Source organism: Tuber melanosporum, assembly GCF_000151645.1.
Source record: "Tuber melanosporum whole genome shotgun sequence assembly, scaffold_197, strain Mel28".
In the NCBI taxonomy this organism is placed as follows: Eukaryota; Fungi; Ascomycota; class Pezizomycetes; order Pezizales; family Tuberaceae; genus Tuber; species Tuber melanosporum.
Window position 1 is genome coordinate 28,297 of NW_003298860.1, and position 24,923 is coordinate 53,219.

General features: G+C 44.3%; 4 protein-coding genes; 2 read left to right on the forward strand and 2 right to left on the reverse strand.

The window, feature by feature from the left end:
* Positions 1-7,473: 7,473 nt before the first annotated feature.
* GSTUM_00000446001 (uncharacterized protein) lies at positions 7,474-8,059 on the forward strand (the record flags this gene model as incomplete). XM_002837609.2 has 2 exons in its annotated part: positions 7,474-7,858; positions 7,900-8,059. The coding sequence occupies exons 1-2, from the start codon at positions 7,812-7,814 to the stop codon at positions 8,057-8,059; spliced, it is 207 nt and encodes a 68-aa protein (XP_002837655.1). The 5' UTR covers positions 7,474-7,811.
* Position 8,060: 1 nt separating this feature from the next.
* On the forward strand, positions 8,061-10,169 carry GSTUM_00000447001 (uncharacterized protein). XM_002837610.2 has 4 exons: positions 8,061-8,109; positions 8,178-8,651; positions 8,723-8,976; positions 9,069-10,169. The coding sequence occupies exons 2-4, from the start codon at positions 8,241-8,243 to the stop codon at positions 9,472-9,474; spliced, it is 1,071 nt and encodes a 356-aa protein (XP_002837656.1). The 5' UTR covers positions 8,061-8,109; positions 8,178-8,240; the 3' UTR covers positions 9,475-10,169.
* Positions 10,170-11,550: 1,381 nt separating this feature from the next.
* GSTUM_00000448001 (uncharacterized protein) lies at positions 11,551-15,963 on the reverse strand (the record flags this gene model as incomplete). XM_002837611.2 has 10 exons in its annotated part: positions 11,551-12,060; positions 12,110-12,172; positions 12,238-14,315; positions 14,365-14,416; positions 14,474-15,037; positions 15,083-15,285; positions 15,336-15,439; positions 15,497-15,587; positions 15,639-15,767; positions 15,818-15,963. 10 exons carry the CDS (start codon positions 15,961-15,963, stop codon positions 11,984-11,986), a joined length of 3,507 nt encoding a protein of 1,168 aa, XP_002837657.1. The 3' UTR covers positions 11,551-11,983.
* A 4,050-nt stretch (positions 15,964-20,013) lies between these two features.
* On the reverse strand, positions 20,014-21,178 carry GSTUM_00000449001 (uncharacterized protein; the record flags this gene model as incomplete). XM_002837612.2 has 1 exon in its annotated part: positions 20,014-21,178. The coding sequence occupies exon 1, from the start codon at positions 20,743-20,745 to the stop codon at positions 20,014-20,016; it is 732 nt and encodes a 243-aa protein (XP_002837658.1). The 5' UTR covers positions 20,746-21,178.
* Between the last annotated feature and the right edge of the window lie 3,745 nt (positions 21,179-24,923).

A 24,923-nucleotide genomic window follows, 5' to 3' on the forward strand; every position in this document is an offset into this window, starting at 1 on the left:
GCTTACTGACCTTGTCTCGTGCTATGTCAAATCAGCCCAGGCCATCAGCAAGTCATAATCTGTTAGTAGTACCAGGATCTAATACCTAGAAACCACCCTAAGTAGGGCAACCCCACTCAGAACCGGAATCTCTGGTCTCCAACACATACCTTCAGCCCTCTTATGGGTCACACACATTGTCATACATATCTATCTTAGTTGTATCCTGTAACTAGAATGCTACAAAATTGATAGTGTCAGAATAATATCATATACATTACTACTATTTGTTTGACCAGATCTTGTTTACAGGATATATGAGAGGAGACCATCAGCTAGGTTCAGGAAGTGGAACAGAGTAAATCGGTCAACTACTCAGAAGGTTACAAGGCTTCAAAGATGGGACATCTTCGGTATAGGCTGTAAGTAATGGAATGTTTTCACCAATTGAAATGATATTGAATGTTAGAGAATTTCTATGAAGAACAGATACATTTACATCTACCCTACAATAATTAGAAAAGTTTAGAACTCCTAAGAAGTACTACTGAAGAAGACAGTGAACTTCTTGGAGTATTACAAATAGGCTAGTAAATACGACGTAGTTACGGGAATGGTTACCAATACCGGATAACTGCTAAAGACCTGTTATCTTGGATGCCTAGGAGTGACTAACTAAGGGATAATCTGCCAGTCATGTAGAATCGCTTCCTGCAAATCAGTAGGAAGTTATCCATGAGATATCAGTTGGTTGAATCAGAAGTTATAGAGGTTTAAAGTGGGTGATCTATGAACCAAGCTTCCATCTACAACTACTCCTGCAGATATAACCTGTAGATAAAGCTGATTATTTCATCAATAAGAAAGACAATTGGAGGTAACACTGTAACTGTTCAGCTTGAAAACTAGACTATAAGTCTAAAACTCTAAAAATTAAATAATTACTATTAGAAATAGCTAAGTCGCTCAATTAGCACAATAGTAAATTAGAGGAAAAAAGGATGTGATGGTTTTCAGGGTCTCCCAGTGTCCACACTTTTGGAGAAAGTCCGACATTGCAAGATATAGTCTGAGAGGTACTTAATTGTATGAGAAATAGATGTAGTCTGCTAGCGCTCAAATGCAGAATATAAATATCAAAGTTCCTCCCAAGCTTTTAAACATCGTCAAGCAATGAAGAAGAGATCATAATAGTATAAAATCATTCAAATGATTCATTTCTATTTTACTTCAGTCTTAGTAGTCGAAAATGAAACAAGCAATTCTTTGTACTTTTCAAGTTAAAATTGCTGTCTACAAAAAGAATCACATTTATCCTAGACTAGTTTGAGTCTATACAGATCATCTCCATCTAACATTATCAAAAAACCTATTGTATTTATGGTACAAATATATAAGTTTTTATATTAAATATTAGTAATAGATCTTATAACTTAGGCGTAAGAGTTGAACCAGAAAATCCATATAATGCTTTAATTAATTAATCAGTGGTGAAATCAAGTCTGTTGTAAGAGAAGTATTAGTCTTGATCATGTACAACCACAATTTTCCACAGGCACTAATTCAGGAATACCAATAACAGAGTCAAGATTATTACTAAAATATCATATACTTTATCACATTGCTTACTAGATACAAGAATATAGACTATTAGGAAACCATCATGTTGAAGAAGAGGTGACTATGAATTCTACCTTATGATTACAATTAGAGTACTCAAATCATCAGGGTCCTAGTAAAGATCTTGCTTTTCACTTTACTAGTTCTGAAGAACATAAGTTCATTTTACATCCTGGTAGATAGATTTATTCAAAATCAAAAGATCTTGGTCAAGCAGGATCAGGTCTTTATAATTTATTTCTGAGAAAAAAAATTTAATCAACTACTTCAATTCCAGCTAGTTCAACTCAATCAATACTACTCACAACTAAAAGAATAAATTATCCTCTTACTTCCCCTAAGCTATTGTCAGTTCAGACTTGGGTTTGGTTTAAATATTATGATCAACTACCTTGATTTTATCAAAGCTTCCAAGTTATAACTCTCAAAGAAAAGAATATTTGACTAACAGTTTTCAAATTCTTTGTATAGTATAATCCTGTTATATATCATATTATTAAGATTCTAGAAGTCATGGTGCATTTATTAATTACTAATAGCCTATTATCTGGCACTCAATCTATGAAGCACTGCATTGTATTTTTTCCAGCAATGCAAGTATTAATCTCAATTTCACTAATTGATATTTTACAAGCTATAGTACGTATTAGTCCTCAAATAACAGTTCTTTGTACTGACTTTAGTCTTCTTCATGTCAAAAATATTCAAGATCTATATACAAAGAATTGTAGAAGGCACACCTCATTAGTATCATAATCTAAGTAGAGGAAATCAATAACTGGTAATATATGGACTCATAATAAAACAGCTGAATTTATTTTAAATGTATTGTTTGTGGACAAAATTAACTATGGACTAACAATCGCTGGCCACATAACCCTCCTCACCACCTCACACTTTTAACACCACTTAAAGAACTTTCTCTAGCTCAAATATTAATCTTTACTATATATTCTATCTCATACTTGTATTTTTGTTTTTTCTTTTTTGTTTTAATAATAATGGATTTCATGGTAGTGTGTTGTTATAATAACCAAAAGTTTTTCAACTCTGTTAATCCGCTGTTAATTTTGTTCACTAACAATATTTAAGTTATAGGTACTTTTAATATTATATTGTTTCATTTTATATAACTCTTAATATTAGTATATTAAATAACACTATATCTTTACTATTCTTTCTCTCCATTAATGGTAATTTTATAATTTTTGGTAATAATCTATAATTATATGTACTTGAAAAAATATGATAACAGCTTTTATTTATACAAATTGATAAATATCATTTTATATTTTATTTATAGTCCATCATATGATATAAATTTCCTGGTAATTATGATATATTTTTTTAATTTTTAAAAAATATTGTAGTAGGAATACCTGTACTGGAAATTTTGATATTATGGAATTGCATGCTATTATCTGAGAAGAGGAAAAGTATTTAACAGAAGATTAGATTGACTTAGCAGTATACTGTATTGTACAAGTATGATAGAAACCTACTTAGTACTCGTACTATGGCCCTTAACCTTACAGCCCCATCTTTGAGCCTTGCAATCCCTGAATAAAATACAGTACTATCAAATTCGTACAAGTATTATATGAATCATCCAAGTTATGGTAACTTACTAGCAGATAACCAACTCTATACCTCTAGTAGCATACCATCATTCACTCTCCTATGATGTACTCAATAGATGACGGCTCCAACCAACCAACAGCAACCTTACCAGATTTTCACTTGAAACTGTTTGGTCAACTCAACCTAACACTATAAAGTTACTCGTACTGTACGAGGCTGGTGCCAAAAGTAATAAGCAGCAACTGACAAATTTTCCGCCATTACAACCACCTACCATTCTATTACAAAATGAATACCTCATCCCGGCATCCTCCAATGGGTGAACGGACAATACCTATAAGAACTAGAGTAATTATCCTACCAGAGACAGGATTATCACAGTCAAAAGTCACCCATGAGATACATGTCTTACTTTCAACCATTTCACAATGAAGTCATACTCTATAGTCTAGAAGAATGGGATTACAACCTGGGCGCCTACACTACTGGGACAAGTATGATATTTAGCATTTAATTGGTCAGCTTCGAAGTGGCTGGGAAGGAAGGAAGTTGTGCTGAAGACACCTGGGTCAGGAAGTTGGGTTGTCTGTATCTGGACAGACAATTCAGAGCGCCCTTTCATACTATGGTTATTTACGTGGTAAGGCCCACTGAAAGCCATTTATCAATCGACGAAATTAGCATGAATGAATGGGCTATGGCTATGAGCTCTGGTAAAAGCCAGTTGACTTCTTGAGGAAACTCATGTATTCAGATGAGTGTTTCTTCAATATATCAAAGCGAGATTCAACTTGGGTCACTCATTTACTCCATGAATGCTACCATAATCACTGTCTAAAATATACTTTTCATAATGGGAGGAGTTCTGTGTATGTTTGAGTAGCCACCAGTTACAATTGAAAATCGCCTCTTGTTTTTCTTGTTGATAGTGAAAAAAAGGTGTGATTATAAAGAACTATCTAGAACAGGTACTAGAACCTATTGTCTCCCCAGCTTTCCACAGTTTATTAGGCTTTTCGGTATTTCCTGCTTCCCAATACGTTAAGGATAAAGTACCAGTACCTTGGACCTGCTGTGTCTTGGTTGGTTTCAAGGCAAGGTTAGGCATACCGCTATACCTGTATCCAGCTGCCTCTACTGACTTTAATCTGATAGAAAATGTCTGGTGCTTGATGAAGCAACACATCAAGGCCCGTAATAACTTCCTGAGAATGATTCAGAAAATGTGTGAGGTTGTGGGGGAGGAGTGGGAGAATCTAAAGCTAGAAGAATAGAATAGGTATATTGATAGTATGCCTAATCAGCTCTGACAGGTCAAATAAAGACAATGCATGCAAACTGAATTTTAATTTTAATTTCTTTAAAGTCAATCATTACTACAATATTTCCTTTACTTTTATCTTGTTAGTTCTTATTGTGCTTGAGATATTGGATAGGGCATATTCCATATCTGAATTCTATGTATTGTTTTTGTTGCTACTGCTCATCATTTTTGGTACCAGCCTCGTACAATACCGTACTTTTATCATACCTGTATACCAAATTATTAGTCCTTGTCAGCCAACTTACGAGTACTTGTACCAGTACTCATACACTGCCCCTACATCCTGCCAATCAAGTTACCACCCAAGAAGTGCCATGACGAACTCCGCAACACCTAAGTTCTCGAGCAGCCTGCGCTAAGGGTCCTTAAACTATGTCCTTAAGATTCGACTGTGTGTTCCCAATTGATCACTCCCCTGTGACTGATATAAAACATATTAGATAAGTAAACTTATACTACTCCAGTACTACTCTTGAGTAGGCACTGTGCCAGAGCCTCAATTCCGACCACAAATGGTCTGAAAGGAACTAGTCTAGCACAAGTACTCGGGTATATCATGAATTCATAATACTGAACACTAGTAATGTCTTAGTAGATGTAGTACACTTCAAATAGAACATCATAAGAATAATGATTTCTTCTTAGACCAGGAAGATCAATCAAGCGAAACCATAATGAGAAACTAATAAATTCATAGACTCATAAAACCAAACACTCCTAGAGGCTGGCTGTAGTATGTTAAGTAATTTCTTAAATCCTGATTGCATTTTATACACTCCAGGAACTATTGATTGATACAAAGCTTTGTACAGGAAGTTCATACAATTCCTTGTGATTTTGTTACCCATATCTAGAGAATACATTACTCTACCATTTAATATTTTATTTTTTGTCTAAGGATATTGTAGCCAAAAACACCATCAACTTGAGATAGGAGGAGATATTTGTAATGGGTTTACTTTAAGAGGTTCTGCACCATAACACATATTTTTCAGTTGAAATGTTGCTTGGATTGCAGTGTACCAAAGCACCACCTAAAATCACCTGGCACTACCCCTGCTCCGTACCAAGAATTCATGATATACCCGAGTACCAGCATCCACCAATGTGACAGCTTGTTGGATCGAAAAATTCAATCTCAATAAACTTTAGATCCTCTTTAGGTCCTGGTAATACAGCTACGCTTGCGCTCTATGCATCGCCTAGCTTGGTGATATCTACCAGTGCAATGCTATATAAGTTAGGGGTTGAAATTCCCGAGCTGTTGCAAATTCTGATGTCCTTCGGCGTAATCAATAAACTCTGGGGATGTGGGTGATCCGCCCGACCACCCCGTGTGCCACGCCTTTGACCCTCCTCCTTATTACTGCTTTTATCGGGATCAACACTCAACCGGTGGGATTTGGCTGAAGATAGTACTAGAGTATCACAATGCTCACCACTCAATGACATGGATAATCTCACTCTACCCGTACTCGTACTCCCTTGCTCGAGTACTCTCCGAGTATTCGACTAATTTACCATACAGCGAAGTATCATACTCGAGTACTGGTACTCGAGTAAATTAGATGTCAGTTGTTGGCAGGAAACAACACCTCGTAAAACTAGTTAGTCAGAAATCACATATACGAGTAACATGATGGGGTTGAGCCAGTGAAACGAAACGCTCCAGTTGGTTAGATAAATACAGAAGGTCAAACAAAATGTACGAGTGCGACTGTTGCATGACAATACTGTATGTGATGAACATCCACATTTTGTTATCCTTGGAGTACTAGTACAGTAAGCTGTTCAATTTGCGGCTGCGTTTGTAAATCAATCAATAACCCCCCCACAGCACCGGTAAATTAACGCCCATCCAAGCAGCCTATTATATGCGCCTCTGCTGCTTTGCCAACTTGGATTACAGTTTGATTTGTATAATCGAGTCCCTTCATTCCCTTCTCCCCTCGCTCTTACATCCATATCCCGTGATCCTCTTCTACCCTTAGTGACCGTTGAGTTCTATCTTGTATCTTCTGACCCACAATTGCTATGCTTTCCCATCAAAGAGATACAACCAGATCCCAATTATGATAGTGCTGTGATACCTGCTACCGGAGTTAAGAATTCTTCACTGGAATACCACTAGTTGTTACCTTGAGTGAGATACAATAGTCTAGTAAAGTATCCCTTATTCCCTGGCCCATCTTGCCCATTAGTATTCCCGTTTCTCCCCACATCTCCCCACTTCCTCGCCCCCCCCTCTTGCTCCTCTTTTCCCTCCTCCTCCTCCTCCACCTCCTCCTCCCTCTCTGCCTCTTCTTCTTCTTTTATAGTTTTATTCCCCCTTCCTTCTATCCTCTTTCCACCCCCTTTCACTTCTCTTCTCACCTTTTCCTCCTCCACCCTTTTCCACTCATTCTTTCCCCGTCCCCCTCCCGCTCCTTCCCCCACCTCGCCCCCCTCCACATAAAAGGAATAACAACCTGTACCTTCTGTTACTTTCCGAATTCGGTAATAACCGCGCCGATCATTCCGAGATAGCCGCTTTTTCCATTTTGGCCTTTTCTCTGGCTCTGGTCCGAGATCGAGTCTGTGAGGACTCTGTAAACCCGAAGCCCAGCGATCCGAAGCGAGTCTAAGACGAATTCCTTTTGCTTCGTGAGGAGAGAAAAATAGAAAAGCCTCAACTTGAATCTGAAAGGAAACTCCCTCAGCGAGAAGCGGACGATTGGTTGTGTCAACCCCCCAAGAAGAGGGAAGAAGAAAAAATAGGAAAACCTTTAGAGGGTTCCCCTCACGTTTAAGAACGCCTGGGACGCTCCGTCCGAAATCAATCTCCCTAAGAAACCAAGATCTTCCTGGCCGCCTGCGGCATTGTAGCGTTACTTAAGCCACCCGGAGCGAGTGGCCGTCTAACAACCCCCAGGTGGATCGTCAGCCCCCAACCCACATTGACTCCACCCCCTCCTTCCAATACCCCCCCTCCCATTGTCTCAACTATTGCTGCAGCTATATCACCCTTTAGCCATCTTTCTCTCCTACCGTTGCCTCGCTCCTCGTGGCTTTTATCAGTCACTATTGCATTCCCGGCTGTGACATAATCTCGGGCGAGATCTTGGAGGTAGAGAAAGGGATTGAAGCCTTGCTCTCCTACCGTTATTATCATTGCCTGCTGCCTTTAATTCCCTCCCCAAAATTTCTTTATACTCTCGAGCCCCCAGGCTTCTGCCGGTTCGCAAAACCCCGCTGGAAACAGACAAAGGGATCGGAGGAGGCCCCCAACAGGTGCCCTCCCTTCTCGATACATCACCGGTTATCTTGTATGCCGGCTCTAGGGTTTCTCAAGAAGAAGAAGAAAGAGAAAGATTCGTCGCATGCGAGAAAGAGCAGCTCCCAATCTGAGATTCGAGATTCGGAACCATCGACGCCAACCTCCGCCACTACACCGGCCACTTCCCATCACTCATTCAAGCATTCGATTGCGTCAGCTTCCTCGACTTCAACTGCCCCTCCAACGACCCCATCTGCTCCCTCTGCTCCTGCCGCCGAATCCATGGCATTGGTCTCTGATCATCGGCCCACGATACCCGAACATCAACAACAACAACGGCAGTACCAAAGTTCTCCTCACCAGCCCCAGAGCCAACCTCACCAGAGCAATATTAACAGTATCATCAATCCCCCCCAGTCTAGTGATTACTCGAGGCCGTATGATGGCAATAATACCCAAACAGGCGCTGCGCACTCAAACATGGCGCAATCACAAGAGACGGGAAATAATTCCACTGGAAATTCTTCGCAAGAGAAGCCGTCTGAAGAGCAGCAGCGGCAGCAACAAGCTGCTGTTAGGACGACTAAAGGAAAGTATTCCTTGAGCGATTTCACTATTTCGCGGACCCTAGGTACTGGGAGTTTTGGTCGTGTACACCTTGTCCAGTCACGGCACAACCTCCGCTTTTATGCTGTCAAGGTCCTCAAAAAGGCACAGGTTGTAAAGATGAAACAGGTAGAGCATACCAACGACGAGCGGCGCATGTTACAGAAAGTTAAGCACCCCTTCTTGATAACGTTGTGGGGAACTTTCCAGGATGGCAAGAATCTTTATATGGTGATGGATTTCATCGAAGGAGGGGAACTCTTTAGTCTGCTACGGAAGTCGCAGGTGAGTGTTGCGCTGTGGCTCAGGCTAGTTAAACAAGAAGCCTATTAACACTCAAACTCACCCCCCAATAGCGATTTCCGAACCCCGTTGCTAAATTCTATGCTGCGGAGGTTGCTCTTGCCCTCGATTACCTGCACTCTCACCACATAATCTACCGAGATCTCAAACCGGAAAATCTGCTCCTAGACCGGCACGGCCATCTGAAGATTACGGATTTCGGTTTTGCCAAGGAGGTTCCAGACATAACCTGGACGCTCTGCGGCACTCCGGATTATCTAGCGCCGGAGGTAGTTGCTTCGAAAGGATACAATAAATCTGTGGACTGGTGAGTTTGAAGGCGCTTGGGTTCCACCAGATTCCCTCTCAGCCGAGTGGCTTTTGCCAGTTGGCATTGTCTAATGAGCTGGCGCTTCCTAGGTGGTCCCTCGGTATCCTTATCTTCGAAATGCTCTGCGGTTATACCCCATTCTGGGACGGAGGCAGCCCTATGAAGATCTACGAAAACATCCTCAAAGGCCGAGTCAAATACCCTGCATATATCCATCCCGACGCTCAAGACCTCCTCCAACAATTGATCACCCCTGATCTAACAAAACGCCTGGGGAATTTATTGCACGGGAGTAGTGATATCAAGCAACACCAATGGTTCGCAGAAGTCAACTGGGATCGCTTAGCAAAGAGAGACATTGAAGCCCCATACGTACCGCCAGTGCGTGGAGGAGTAGGCGATTCGAGTCAGTTCGACCGGTACCCGGAAGAGCAAGATGAGTATGGGGTAGACGATGGATTCGATCAACACGGGCATCTTTTTGAGGAGTTTTGATGTTCTTTGTTATTGCTTCCTTTTTTTACCCTCTCTTTCCCCCTTTTTTTTTCTGTTCTCCTTTTTTGTGCTCCCTCTTTTAACCCTGCGCTCATGCCTCTGCCAAAATCCTGACAGCCAGTAACCTTTTACCTTTAGCTTTTTCCTGTTGTCTTACTTTTCTTTTCTTTCGCCCTGGTTATCTGGCGACGCAACAGCTCTCTTACCGCTAATACTTCACCGGTTTGTCTGGCCCTCTGGTTGGTTGGGTTCCCAGCAGCGGGGAAAATTCAAAGGTTGTATCAAAAAGTACAGTGCACTCGGTATATGTTTCTTCTTTTTCTTTCCAAATCCTCCTTGAGGGGTAATAAATGGAATTGCTGTTTCCCGATTATGTCTACTACCATTTATGTTTTTCCCCTTTCTTCCTACGCTTTTCCCCTTTCCCTCAACCTTTGCTCTTTCCCATATCTCCATTTCCAGGCACAGACATTTCCAAAAATATATTGGGAGGTTGCATAAGAGACAGGCATAGGCACAGGCACCGGGAGCTCGTGGGCGGGAGGCTGAATTGGTTCAGGCAAGGTCACGCGACTCTATGCCTACCGCTCTGACTTGCTACCCGAAAACCAAAAAAGAAACGGCATTGCCGATCTAGTAAGGGAAAGAAGGAAGGAAGGAAGGAAAATTCATTCTGAATCTATTGATTATCATCATTGCGCTCTTCTCTTTGTGATATGGTAATGATACCGTGACTAGACCCTAACCGTGACTGCTAGAGGGGGGCTAACCAGGTCGGATGAGTACGCTGTAGTACGAGACCTTTGTCTGCTGATTGCTAGTCGCGCGGAATGGAGCGGTTAGAGACGCGGGGAACATAAATTATCTCAGTTAGCGTGGCGAGGGCCGCGGGCTGGATCTGTGCCCGTGACATGCCAAGAGTTGTCTTGGAGACGAGGGGGAGGGATTGGAGCGGGTCTAGAGTGAGATTCTGTGATTGGTAGGTCCTCCTGAGCAATTGACTATCGGGGGTGCACTCGTAGTGCGTGGTACAGTGCTCGAGTATCATACAAGCACACTTACCATAAAACAATATACTCGAGTACTATGCTCGCACCGCATTTCGCAAACACAAGCTCCCCCCGACTTTATGGAAACAGGATAATCTTATCTCTTCCCTCATTGCGTGCAGTCAGTGCCGGAAAATTCCAATACAGTAGAGTGCCAATACTTCCGTATTATACCCGCGAGGCAGGCGCACTCTTCTAAACTACGTAACTGCGATGGAATCATCGCCACCACATTAGCGAGCTATACTAGACTACAAAATGCGCCCCCCCCCAACTACCCTTCCCCTCCTAACCCCACACTCAAGTACAAGAGACTAAATCGACCAGAAACCTCGAACTTTTCAGCACCCAGAATATACGCCCCTCACCCGAGTGACAAATCCAACCTCCCATCCACCCCAGCAAGTAAGTATCCAACCTCACGCTCGAGATGCAACCCACAGAAAAAATATCACCTGTAGGACTTCTCTCAAACTTCCAGCAAGCAGAGCCAGATAAGGTCGCAAATCCCGACAAAAGCGCGGACAATAAACACGGTATAGCACACCATGCGTGCCATTCATCATCCATGTTTTGAGGGGGTGGGACAGGAGACAGCAAGTAGCTGTCAAGGAGGGGAGGAAAAGAGGGGAAGGAATCTAGCAGGATACCAACAGAATTTGTGCCTCACAACTTTGCGAGGGTAGGCATTTCGTCATGGACCCTCACTCGTGTTTTGCAATCTGCTGAACGGGCACTACTCTGCGAGGAGTTATCCCATCCGGAGGGTTATCACGAAGGCTTTTAGTTCTGGGTGTTGGTGTTAGTTAAGATTTACTTACAGCGTACCTACAGCATATGCGGAGGCTATCATGACTGTCACCTCACCTTCAACTTATACCTCCGGAGGTCACATCCGAACCAGGGAAAATCATCGCATCTCACCTGAGATATCGTATATTATCATATGATACCCACCTGGGTGCGCCATTGGCGATTCCGAAATCACAAGTGCTATGACACAAAGAAAGTGGAATAATAGCCTATGTCCGCGTCCATTGCTCCAGTATTCCATTTTCTAGCCTCGACACTACCAGGGTAGTAGGGTCGGTCGTGGAGCAAATACCACGATCTGATGATAATAACAAAAACATCCAAGTTAAATAAGGATTGAAAATAGAGGAAACATGGTGAATGAGGAGAGAAAAGTTTGAATCACAAAGCGAGACAACAAAACCCAATCAATGACTACCTAACTTTATTTCAAGTATCATAGTAAAAGAAGAATCCATACCCTAAGAATACAAACGCCCCAAGTTGCGATTTTTTTGTCGAAAAAGAGAAAGCGTAAGAGAGCAAAAAGTGAAAATGAAAAGAGGAAAAATGAAAAAAATCTAGGCAAGGCAGACAACTGTAATGCTCCCCCCTCCCATACTCCCAACAACACCCTTCGCCTCACGTCGATACGCGCATCTTAACATCTAAGCACTGTTATATTCGTCAAGTTGCACTTCCATCTCGTGCGTGTCACTGCCGATCTCGGATCCTCCCCATTCATCTTACATGCGGTCAGTCGCGTGGCTCACGAGAGAACCAATTGGTCTTACCGGAGGCTAGATCAGCGTCCTCTTCCTCCTCGAGGATCATCTTTTCTATCAAAACCCGCAAACCTAAGAAAGAGATGGTGAAAAATGGTTAGCTGTGGTACCGAATATAATACGGAAAGGGGACTAACTATCATATCGAGCTTTGAAAACTTCCTCGTCGCTCTGATACTCGCCACATTTTTCCAGCACTCTCAGGATGCTTTCAAAAGTCTTTTCATCGCATTGGTGGCGTTGTTTTGTGTACCTTGTCTCGAGGTAGGTGAAGCAGTTATCCATCAACATTTCAACCGCTGTACGTGATTTTGGACGATCACCGTTCGCAAGTGTATCAAAAAGTATCTCGTTGAGGAACAGCTCCGTTTCCTCCCGAACTCCAACCTCGCAGTAAACTAATAACGGAGGCGCCCAAGACCCTATCTGCTCGAGGATTCGGAGTCTGGTACTGCTGGTCTTGATAACTGGGTTGCGAACCTTGAGGAGGTCTTGGAAGAAAGCTAGGTGTTCCGCGCCTCCATCGGTACCGATAGTAGGAATTTCCTCAGCGACCCGTCGAACGATTTCCCGTACGTAATTTGGGGACCTGGTGCATGCAACAAACTGGGTAAGACATGTGAGAAAGGGGAGCGCTTCCTGAGCGGGATCAACTGGAACCCCATTGATCAACGTGTACTTAAGAAGATCAAGGATACCTCCCTCCATGGGAGCTACTTCCGATGCGACAATATTGGAAACGAGATTGGCCATCGCATCATTAACACTGTGAGACTCCAGCAGCCTTGTAACCGCGGTCATGGCGTTCCTATCGTCACTGAACGTGAACAAATCGTACTCTGTCCTAGTTAGAGGAAACCTTCCACAGCGCTCGTCGATAATGCGCCTATCGTCGTCTAGGCATGGCAGCAAGTTGGGGTCACATAAACTCATCAGCTCGCAGAGAAGGCTCCCGGCATTGCCAATCGGCGGCCGCCGCTTACTCCAGATCTTTGTGAAGTTGTCGAACATGAATTCCTTTTTCTTCGGAGCTGGTAAATGATCTATCACCAATAGCTGCAGGGTTTTCTTGAGACACCCTAGTTCTAGCATAGTCGACTTCTCAAATTGTCCTAAACATGCGATGTTTGCTAAGAGACCGAAATAGTCGTTCCAGGTCTTGGCAGTGTACTGGAGACCGTCCCAAGACTCAATAAGGGCACTACAGACCTTGTACAAGGTACTGTCGGACCCTCGTTCGTCATAATCATGCTCAAGTTTTATTTCGTCGGCTCCGTAAGTTCCCGGTCGTTTCCGTCGTAATTGGGTTAGTGCTACCAATACCAGCCTTGCCACTGCTTGCCTCGGTTTAGGGTAAGGGTTACAGACGAGCAGGTTCCTGACAGCTTCCTCCTTGTCTGATATCCAGTTCAGGAAATCTAGGCAGCAATCCGGGCAGCTCAGCAGATACGTGTGGATTGTGCTGTGCAAGGCCTCGGCCTCTCCTGGATCCTTGAACCTAGTTGCTATCTGCTCGAACGTCTCCAATGCAAGCAAAAGTGCCTTCCTCTCAGCAAGATGTTCCGAGCGGGTAGAAGTCTTGCTTAGTCGATGGTGCTGATCAGCCAGCTTTTTGACGAAATCGATATAGCTGCTATCGAACATGCAGTATTTTCGTATAAAACGTTCGTTTTCGGCCTGAATTTCGCATTCGAGGTCATGGGGAAGGGGCAATTTCCTTCCGAAACCGACAGTCCCCAAGTTTCCGCTCGGTGATCTCAAAAAGGATGAGCGTTCATAGAAAAGCATGTAGGCGCTGTACGGTTTGTTAACTGTAAATGTTTGGCCCATTGAGTCCCTTGCCATGCTATCACAGCCCCCATAACATGCCGACGGTATGGTAGATGGATCAAAGAAGGAAACCTCGGAGTCATTAAACTCAAGCCACTGGGGGTTAGCTGAATCCGAAAGGCGATCCCTAACGTATGAATAGTAATGACCAGATTCGGCGGTCCCGCTATGCACCAACACCCCAACTAATTCGAATATATCAGGTAGGGGAGCGACTTTCCCCTTTTCTTCGGCACTCAGGAAATCCGTGGTATACGGTGTCATATCAATACAGTTCGGAAACTCAAACTTGTCATTGATCTTGCTTCTGTGCATTGTCTGTAGGTCAAACTCAAATCGCTTTAGATGAAAGATAATTCCGTTCGGAAGATCTTTGAGGGATGTCCTGAGAAATGTCAGCACGATAGGCAAAGAGGGTGCTTTGACAAACATACCTCTTCACAGCATTCACATGGCGGCCACACTCAGTGCAGGAGTACTTATTATCTGTATAAGGCCATTAGAAGCACCCTTAGTCTACAGAGAGTAATAGGAGTTTCTTACCTCCATCCATGTGTTCTCCGCCAACATATGCCTTTAGACTTTCTTGTAGATTGGTCTTCCCTTTGATATCGCATTGGATTGCCGAAAATGGTTCATTGCGCTCCGAAATATGTTCGCATTCCGACGACTTTACCTGTTGTACTAGCTGGCCGCCATAATACCCACGAAAAGACGATTTCATCTGCATTGAAGACATCTGACCTTCAAGGCGATCAAAAACCAGATTGTAGAATTCATCTACATCCATCTGGATTGTGATATCAATTTGCTCTCCTTCGTAATCTGTAATAGATTCAACAAAGTCCTTCGGCTCAACTGCTTTCGCGTAACTATTTTGCATCCGAGCGAAAAGAACTTTCATAGAGAATAACAATCTCTGGGCTTCGTCAGAGGGGTTCGCGTCCATGTCCAAAATAAAGGCACGAAAAGAGCGATTCATGAAGAGTTGAGCAATGAGAGAATTAAGATAGCAAGTGTTGGACATATTTTGAAGACCGACATGGCCGGCAGAGGACCTTGCCCATCTGGTGCGATCGGCGATATGGCTGTCGTGCAGTGGATCCTCTATAACATATAAGATTTTGCCATTAATTGTGACCGCTCACTTACCTTTTGGGAATAGCTGTCGATTGAGCGCAACCATTCGCGTGGAAGATTCCAGGTCGTTCACCAATTCAAGAAGAAGACTGTATATTTCTGTGCGGGTGGGCCCGTGAAGGCATGGTAGCCGCTCGGCAGCTTCGATATCTTGGTACCGATCTCCAAATAGATATGCAGGAAAAAGCAAACGCTCGAAGATTCTCTCAGACACCCTGATAGCCGTATTAGCCATGAGCACAAATACGGGCCAAGCGTCAAATACTTCATTCCGACTGATATCGCTTGATCCCGCGCAAGCGCTGTACACTGGGAAAGCAGCTTTGATAAACCGGTTAATATATAATCTTCCTTAGGACGGCCGACTATCTGTGATAAATCATGAGTATAAGCCCCGATAGCGAGAGTACTCGTCTGAATTTTTACCTCGGTGATAGGATACTCTATCAGGCGGGAGCTCCAAGTCCTGAGGTAGTGGTCTAACTCTAATGACGCGGCATCGGTATTTCCCAGGAACCTACACTACAAGTTAGAAGGATAACTGGGGGAGGGATCCGAGCACGCATACTGAAATATTACAAGGGCAGCATGGTAGAATTCTGCGGAAGAATCAGGGCTTATTGAGTCCTGGACTAATAACGTATCCAAAATCTGCCAGAAATACTTCGCAAACCCCTCACATGGAATAATGTCGTTACTGAATATATCAGTATTTGAAACATCTGGGAAGTCCTATATGAAACATACCGCATAGGTCTTTTCAAGGTGCCAACAATTGATCTAGAAACCCCCTGCCTAACCTTCGGACGGTCATCTCGGACGAGAAATTTATCGATTGCGTTGAACATCTGATTCTGATTCTGGCTGAGGGTAATCCATGTCTCAGGGTCCATTCTTGATGCCCTGAGAAGAGCTCTGAAGGCATTGACAACACAATCTTCGGAAGCGGCACATCGAGAGTATTCCGGTTTCGAAATCGTCTGCAAAATGTTCAAGATGCATCTCACAAAAGCAGCACTGTCTGTCAGGTAGCTTGCGGGATTTTCTTCGGCTATAGATTCTACCGCTTGTTAAGTACATACTTTACGGTTCTGTCAGTGGACTTACCTTCTAGGAACATTCTCAAACAATCGAGAAGCTCGTTTGTGACTTGAGCCTTCGTGCTTAATGAATACCCTGTGTTTGTCTCAAGCCCATCGGACATAATAGTATCCAACAAGCATAAGATAGCTTTAGCAAAGAACTCTGAGGCTTCGGACCCCTAAAAGGTGTTAATTTAATCGAATTTTGAGTGACCCATGGATACCTACTAGTTGCGGTCTCTGCTCCCCGAAGCAAGCCCGAAGTGTATAGAGAAAATATAGTATCTTGTAAGGTTTTTCAGCCGGCAATGTCTGTGACCATGATTCACCTGATTTCATGGACTCTTTTAGTTTATCATGAACGGGAAGGTTTCTTAGGAAAACCCAAATCTATAAAACACGTCAGACCAAGAATCCTAATTACCCTCTGGGTTTGGGTAACACACCCGCGCTGCCTGGGGCTCCGGCAGGCCAAGCAGCTGGTAGAGGGCATCGAAGTGCCTCATTATCTCAGTTTCTAAGGCATTCAGGTTAGATGAAGGTCTCACGACCACTGTATTTGACCCCTGATCGGGCGCTTTCTGGACAATCAGAAATGCGTCGTCGGAAAGGTTGAAGTCTTTAAGCGTCCTCAATGGTTCCTCAGAGAGTTTGAGCTCCCTCCCGGCACATATTGTGCGATGCTTATCCCCCCCCACAAGCTTGGTGATCCGTTCATGGAGATCCTGGGCGGTGTCGAGATTTCCGATTTTAAAGGTGTGGACCTAATGTTATGTTAGTAAGCTTCATTGGAACATTTATTGATAAAACGTGGAATGGGATACCGGTGACTGATAATTGAGACCATGCCATCGAAGCCTGATAGTTAACGGTAACCCAGTTATCATCTCTAGGCCAGGCCCTTGATTTGGTTCTTGAACTCCTTTATTGTACTCTGAACGATTCTTATATCCCTTGATAAACTGGTCCAAGAGATCCAGAGACCTAAGAAATACCCTCTCGCTCTCTCGGAAGGTATTGCCCTTGGCACTGTCGAGTGCAATAGGAGGGCCTTCGGTCACCCCAGAACCAGTGATATCCAACGCGGCCGAATTCAGTTGTGTTATACAACGCTCCACCATTTTGAAGTGGGTGGCTTCAACTACGCTGGGAGGTTTCGACAACACAGCACGTGACTATTATGATCCTGTTAGTTAAATATTGGCTTGCAGAACAAAGGATCCAGTACTGACATCCAGGTAGAAGTTCACGAGGAATGTTGAAGCGTCTGAGGCAAGAATTTCATTATTTGCATCCAGTATTATTCGCCACAGCTGCTCGATCCCATCCACATTGAGACTGTCCTCATCCATCATTTCGGACTGTCTCTGAGCCTTTATCAGTAAGGGACTAGCGCTCGTTCAGAACCAGAAAAAGAAGAAATTCTTACCTCTGTAGATCGGTTGAGGTAGTCGATTGACATTTTACAGAAGTTCAAAACGTGTGAAGAGAAATACGCTGGGTCTAGGATTGGGAAATGGCACCGGAATGCGTGTTCTAGAATCGGATCGAAGCGCTATTCGTTTGTCAGTGAGGATTCTTCTGAATAAGGGAAAACATACCCCTCTGCAGCTAGAAAAGTGAGTTATGTAAAACTCAAATCCTACATCGCGTTCGGCCTGTCCGAGGGCACGGGCGCCCACCAGATAGGTCCACAGCTTTTCATCCAAACCAGGCGGTAGGCATTCTGGGGCGATGGACATTATATATTGCAGTAGCTCCAGGCGTAAATTCAACCTGCGTATCCTAGATGTTTGTTCCTTTTCCCTATGCGATTCAACAAACCCACAAATCTCTTCAATCAGGAGTTCAGCCAGCTTGAGTTCGCTAACGAGATACTCGATATCATCCCCAAAGGTAGGACTTCCAGCTCGTAGCATATGCGGCCTGCTTTCTAAGAACGGTGAGCTGGATCCACTCGGGATAAGATATGAAACTCACGTAAAAATGCAAGAATAACAGAAACACTCCCGGTCGCGCTAGGATTCATGGCCTTGATATCATTGATGCACTCCAGAAATATTTCCCTGCGAGCCGCGCCGTTGGGGCCATATCCAGTTAGTCCCCTTAGCTCTCGGGCACCGAAGTCAAAAATTGCAGATGCTGATAATCCAGTATCAATTGTGGGCTTGTCTTCTTCCCGAGATGCCATCCGGATAAGACTGATTAGTAATTCGAAGGGGCCGGCATCCAAGCAAATATCTTCCTACTTTCAAGTCAACACCCCATACAAACACAATAAATTCTCAGAATTCTGGGCAGATAAATACCACAGTATGTTGGCCTTGAGTATAAACGCTTGTCCTAATCTGTTCCATAAATCGGCAAATGAAATCTATTACGTGCGAGTCAATAGTGCTGAAGGGCAATTCATTAAATCTCCTGCTTAGGCCAACCAATCCCTCCAAAGTCATATTGCCAATCATTTCCTGGTGCATCGCAAGAGTGGCCTGGAAGATTCGGGGATCCTTGTTTTCCAGAATGGGCTGCCACAATGCCTGCTGTATTTCGGGGGTGATCGTTTGCGTAACCAAAAGAAACCCGGTCAAATTCGCACTCCGTCGGATAAGCTCAGGGTGAGATTCGGGTCCCACAATATACTCGATGACCTTTTGTTCAAGTATAAAGTCGGCCAGGAATCTGCCCAAAAAAATTAACGACCACCCAAAAGAATTTGTTTGGCACGATACAATGCCAGGAGATGCACCTCAATAAGTTACTATCCCTCCAATCTGGCCCGGAATTTTCCCTCCAGGCCCTCACTAAAAGGTCTGTTGTCCGAACCAACCCATGGAGCCGGAAGTCCATCCGACTACACATCATCATTTTGAGAAGAATCGGAAACCTGCAAGTCCACTCGGCAAGCTGTTGGAATTCGCTGGGATCTAAGTCCGGATAACGGTACTTTGTCTTCTCCATGATAAAAACCTCGGTTTGTGGATCCAGCCCGACCATTTTGCAGATCGAACCTTCGAGTTGGCAGAGACCCTCTATAGTAACCGTAAATTCCTTGAAGTGCAAAACCTGCAATTGTGATTCCAATACTGCCATAATTGCCTTTTCGGCCGTGGGTAACATCAAAAAGGCAGACCTGCAGATAGGCTCCTCAAGATCACTCAGATCTGCATCCAAGAAGCCCCCTGTCATCACGTGCTCCATACAGCGGACAACCCTAGAGAAGACATCTATTGGGTGGCATATGTGAGTGGCTAGCTTAGGCTGTGATGACATCCTGCCATACATCGATTCTTGGAATTCTTGGATCATTTTCAGTGCGTCGGTTTTCTCCACCAATGCTCTGATAACTTCGGGAAGCTGTCGACTTAGAGAGACATTATATGTTCGCTCGAGAAGATTAAAGAGATGATTCGGCCTAGTGATGGCAACCAATATCCTAAGATATTGGCAGGATATTAACGTAACTTCGGCATCAAGGGGAGACTCCTTCATTACTAGGACATCATAATGTATGAATAGTGTGGTGAGTCGGGTGAACTCCACCAAAAGACGTCCAATCATATCCACACCGCTCAGGCCATTGCTTGATCTCCTAAAAAATGCACTGCTAAAGAGCTCACTTTATTATCACCCATTAGTACATATCCCCGTAAGCAAGAGCAGGTTCCGCACAACGTACCCTCTCCTCAAGAATGTTTCCATCAAATTCGGCAGATGCAGCCAAATATCGTGATTGGTTGTATAAGCTTTCCAGAAAATGTCCATCTGATCATTCACGACGTTGACAAAGTTCGACACCGAGGATAATATTTCGTCCAACTCCCGCACAGGGCACGGATCTAACGCAGCGTCAGCTCCTACAATTTATGCCCAAAGTTTGGCTGGGTCATAATTTAGGCAACGCTTACCTCTCTCGAGCTTCGAAACCATGGAATCCATGAGATCTTTTACCCGATCAGGTCCTCCGGTATTAACGGGATTATTCAGGTAGTTATTCACGATAGTAATATGGCTGGATAGATGGTCTTCACCCTCATCCATTTCTTCAACCTCCTCCACCTCAACATCCGGAGTGCGTATAGATCCATTTGGCGAAGTAGCTTGGGGCGAGTCCAGAGGTTGTAGCTGCTCCGATTTTTGAATGGTAGATTGAGTGGAGCCGTTGACTCGGTCACTGGCATATCCATCCTGAGATTGATTCTCTTCCGACTGATGCAAAACGGAGGATCGAAGATGAATAGTTATCGACTTTCCGACACCGCCAGCTGCCGGAGCAACCGCTCCCTCCTCATCTCCCAGATTGCTGCGATCCTCTTCTTCCCCGCTATGACGATCTCCAAGCGCAAGCTGGGAAGCCCTGTCCTGAAGGGGACTAGAAGCTTCTCTAGGTGATTCAACAGCGACCTCTACGTCCTTCATATCGTCGTGGATTGCCATGGCAGCTAGTCGTTTACGGGGCCTTGTTGGGTCGTTGTCGTCGGTTGAATTACGGCGGGGAGCAGCCGGTTCGTCTAAAAGGTCTTTTGAGTTATTGCTTGCTGGGCTGACTGGATCGACCGCCATGAAACTCGAGTCCAACTCTCCATTCTTCTCCATACAAAAGCGACTGGATGCCCCGTTGGGAGGGCGGACACACAATAAAAGATGGATGGGTAAAACGAACGTTCCGATAGTATTATTGTGATCAAGAGTAATTTATTAACGTTTCGTCGAGCGGATGTAGCGGACAAATAAAAGTTGTTTGGTTGTAGGTGAGGAAGGAAGATGGAATGACGGCGGGGAAGTAGGAAGCAAGCTCGGATATGGAAGGGGGAGGGGGGTGTGGGGGGGTTGTTGTTCGACAAGCAGGATAGACAAAATAGAGAAAGACGAACGTGCGTGTGTTTGTGTGGGATCTCGCGTCTGCGATGGTTGCAGACGGGAAAGGCGCAGCCGCAGCAGGTACAGTACAATTCCAGCAAGCAGAGGTAAAGGATCAGGAACAAATTGTGGTAGAGGGATTAGGGGGATATTGTTAATTGAAGAAGAGGGGGGGGGAGGGAGTTGACGGTGATGTAAATGGATAGGGTACGGTAGGTAACGGGCTAACTAGAGGTGGTTGCAGCTCTTTCTTTGTGCGTGGATGAAGGAGAGAGGTGTGGGGGTAGAGGTGATGGTGGTGGTCGCCCTCGCAGTTGCAGCCCTAGTCGAATGGTGGTGGTGGAAGACTGATGTTTAGATTAAGATAAGGTATATACGAGTACGAAGCGGCTCGAAACAGCATCGTAAAGGGTAAATTCCCACAGGAACTCTAGGGCAGGTCTACCTATGCTGTACAGTACAGGTATGGTGTATGATAATATGATAGGAATAGTTCCTTAGGGTGGACCCAGAGGAGAGGCACCGCTGCTAGCAAGCACCAAGGCTGACGGCGACGAAAGCACGCAGCAAAGCAACAACCGCCAGTAAAGACGCAGAAGGGAGGTCGAATACTTTTGCAGGGATTAAATCCTATCGCTCCGCCGCCACGGGTGCGATAAGAGATTGCGGGCAGATGGCGAGGGATTGTCAAAGAGAGGAGCAAGCTAAACTGTGCGGAACTGTATCGTACAGGGTTTCGAATTTTAGGCCCCATCGAAGTCGCAGCCTGCCAGCTTTCCGTTGCCAACTGCCAATGACAACCACTGTAGCCTCAATTGCTCACGCCCGATTCATAGTAATTACTTTCTCCTACAGCATCATAAATTGGAGTAGGCATTGATTTCTTGCTTTAAGACTGTCTGCTCGCTGATCAATTTATCCTATACATGCCACCATCAGCAATACTGTAGTATTGCAGATACCCACAGCACTATTTCTGCGGTCAAACTGGAGCACGATAGCATGCAGCACGACAACTCTCGACATTTCTACACTTGGGTGCTCCGGGATCAACCCGTGGTAAGCCGGCTCCGTCGTATTTCCGAAATCTTGTGCACCCCCCCAATCCACCTATAAAAGCATCTCTTTTACCAATATCCCATTCACAATATCTAGCCCCCCATACACTGCGAAATCTCTTGAAATCCATCATCAGATTATAAGCCAAAGGTTTAATTTAACAGGTCAGCAGAATCGCCAATACCGGTTCATGAGATCCAACCCCTCCGGTGGGCTGATATTCTACCGCATTGTGAAAGTGCTAATCCTTCTTGGGAACCATTGTCTCTTAACCCGGAGATTACAAGGCCTACGGAGATAGTGGATCCCAAGAGTCCCCACGATATTGACGGAAATCTCAAGTATGATGCCGGTATTCATGTATCGGCCCCGACTGGCAACTGCAACAAAAGGTATGTACCTCAGCAGAGCCTCAAACCCCGCAATGGGTGCTGAGAAAATACTGTATCTAAGCTGCATTTGCATGCATGGGAAAGGAAGAGGTGAAAAACGGGGGAGGAGGGTATTCTTTAATAAGCTCAATTCTTTGGGGTCATTGGAGGGAAAATATGAATTAGAAGGACATAAAACTAGAAATATGATGCTCCTTCTACCGATATCTATTAGGGAATCTTTACTCAAGCAAGCTGGATACGAGTACTTTTACCGCTCAGTAGCTAGTGGTACCGGTATCGGACTAGCGCAATAGCTAACTAAAACAAAGGTACTCGTATCCTGTTGGGGTATCCTACGAGTAAATCCCAAAGGTAACTCATCCACCCATCCAATCCACTCCAAAGTTTCTTGACGCATCCTACAGTACCGGTGTGGAGTGGAAACTGAGTTGTTAGAGTATTGTCTGAGAGCTTTGAGGTTTTTATCCCATGGAGTTTCCTGCCCTTGTGCATGCCTTAGCATGCACACCCCCCTGTACCTAAACCAAGAGCCGGGCTTCTTAGTTAGACAAGCTCAACCACCACTCAACAACAACCATTTAGATAATGGTGTGTGCCTAACTAAATCAGGTTCAGCTTCAACCCCTTTTGCTTCCTCTGTGTTGGTCTATTTACTACAATTGGATTCCAAGTCAATTTCCCATCCTTTATCCATCGGTTTATCAGTCAGGTCACAGAGCAATTATAGCCACAAGGTGCTTGGTTGAAACACCATCCAAGGGAAGGCCCATAAACCTCCCACTCCGGTATATACTGTCCGCCATGCCGTAATCTACACGTCGGCATAATCCTGGTTTTGAGGAAGCAGGAAGGCTCCGTTTGATACAAACATCATATCACGGTCTTGTTCTAATGCAATAGTAATGCCATAGGGTGGTATCATAGTATGCATCATGAGACTTTTGAAGCCCTAATCTCTAAAATAAACCCTCACAACCACAGTATCATACCATGCTGGTATGATACTCCCGATTTCTCCTGGATTCCATCAGCATGTTACCCGATGCTACATTCCATGATTCAACCGCCGCAATCGTACAGCCATCCCCGCTGCAAATCCGGTTAGCAATGACCCAAAGTACAATACCTGTATGGTACGGCATTATACCTTCCTAACCCTCTGCTCAGCTCAGCGCACCTTCTAGGTTCCCTCCCGTAACCTATATTACTGGCTCCGATCCGAATCCTTTAACTTATGCCTGTTTGAAGCCTTGAGCAAATTTTTGAGGTCCCAGGTAAGTGGTTGCGACAGGCGTGATACTATGCTTGGAGGGGGGGAGCTACGACGGCTACCACGTTTTCGGGGGATTGGGGGAAGCAGGGAATATCGTGGGAGTTTAGATAAATGTTATCACTTGTATCTCACCTACCGGTATTAGTCTAGCTTGGGTGAGCATAATGGTGGGGAATAATTGATGATATCATACAACACCGGAGACGATCTCAAGAGTGCCAGTGGAGCACAGCACGCGAGTAAAGTCATGTCCGGAAAGTCTTCGCACCCCCGCCCGGCAACGGCACTACCACAACATCCAACCACAAAAAATTCAAAAAAAAAAAAGTAGAGAATTCAATTAAAGAAAAGATAATAGTATAGCTAGTAGATGATAGAAAAACATTACTACCATTTTGTATGGCCTCCATCTGCATCCAGTACAGCCAACATTCTCTCAGGCATTCTATCCATCCATCCATCCAACTTCTCTTGAGTAATTAATCCCCACTCCTCCTTTGCTGCCTCAAACAATTCAGCAGCACTGTGAGGCCTTCTCTCTAGTTTGGAGAATCACTTGGTGAGGGCTCTTTTGAGTAGTGCTCAGGTGTTCTCAATAGGATTGAGATCTGGTAAGTTGGGTGGCCAAGAGAGTTTTTTGTAACCACAGTCTGATAGGAACAAAGGGGGAAGTTGGAATCCAAGAATGATGGTGATTGATTGAGTTCCCTCTGCTTCCTCATCTTCTCTTCTAAGTTATGGGTGTAGTGTGCTCAGGACCATACCAGCCCTAATACCTATTCTCTATGGAATCCTAGGTTCCCTCTAGTTACATAGAATATCCCTACAACTGCCTTCACCTCAAAAAATAAGTTCCCGCTTCTGTATTCTTTCTAGTATTGTGGTAAGTATCTACTATTTATACAGGGCCAAACCTTTCAAGCTACATGTTTGTAGACTTAGGACTTCCCCATATATATGATAAACACGTTTCCTGTAACTCTTGAGACTAGAAATGATTTCCCATTATCGTACTCAGCCAGTATTGTTCCCTCTTACAGATTCAGTACTCTCTACTTCCTTTTCTGCCCACTATGTTGTAATAGTTTTTCTGTCCTCAATTTCTGAGACAAGCCTACCTCCTTGTACTTCTTGAAGTCAGCTATTGCTTCTTCAGCATGTGATGGATTTTCCAACTGCTCCCTAGT

Bases quoted from the DNA above. Each gene is read 5' to 3' on its own strand.
- GSTUM_00000447001 (XM_002837610.2), top strand. From the start codon at position 8,241: ATGGCGCAATCACAAGAGACGGGAAATAATTCCACTGGAAATTCTTCG. The intron at 8,652-8,722 runs GTGAGTGTTGCG...ACCCCCCAATAG, and splicing joins GTCTGCTACGGAAGTCGCAG to CGATTTCCGAACCCCGTTGC. The intron at 8,977-9,068 runs GTGAGTTTGAAG...GGCGCTTCCTAG, and splicing joins TACAATAAATCTGTGGACTG to GTGGTCCCTCGGTATCCTTA.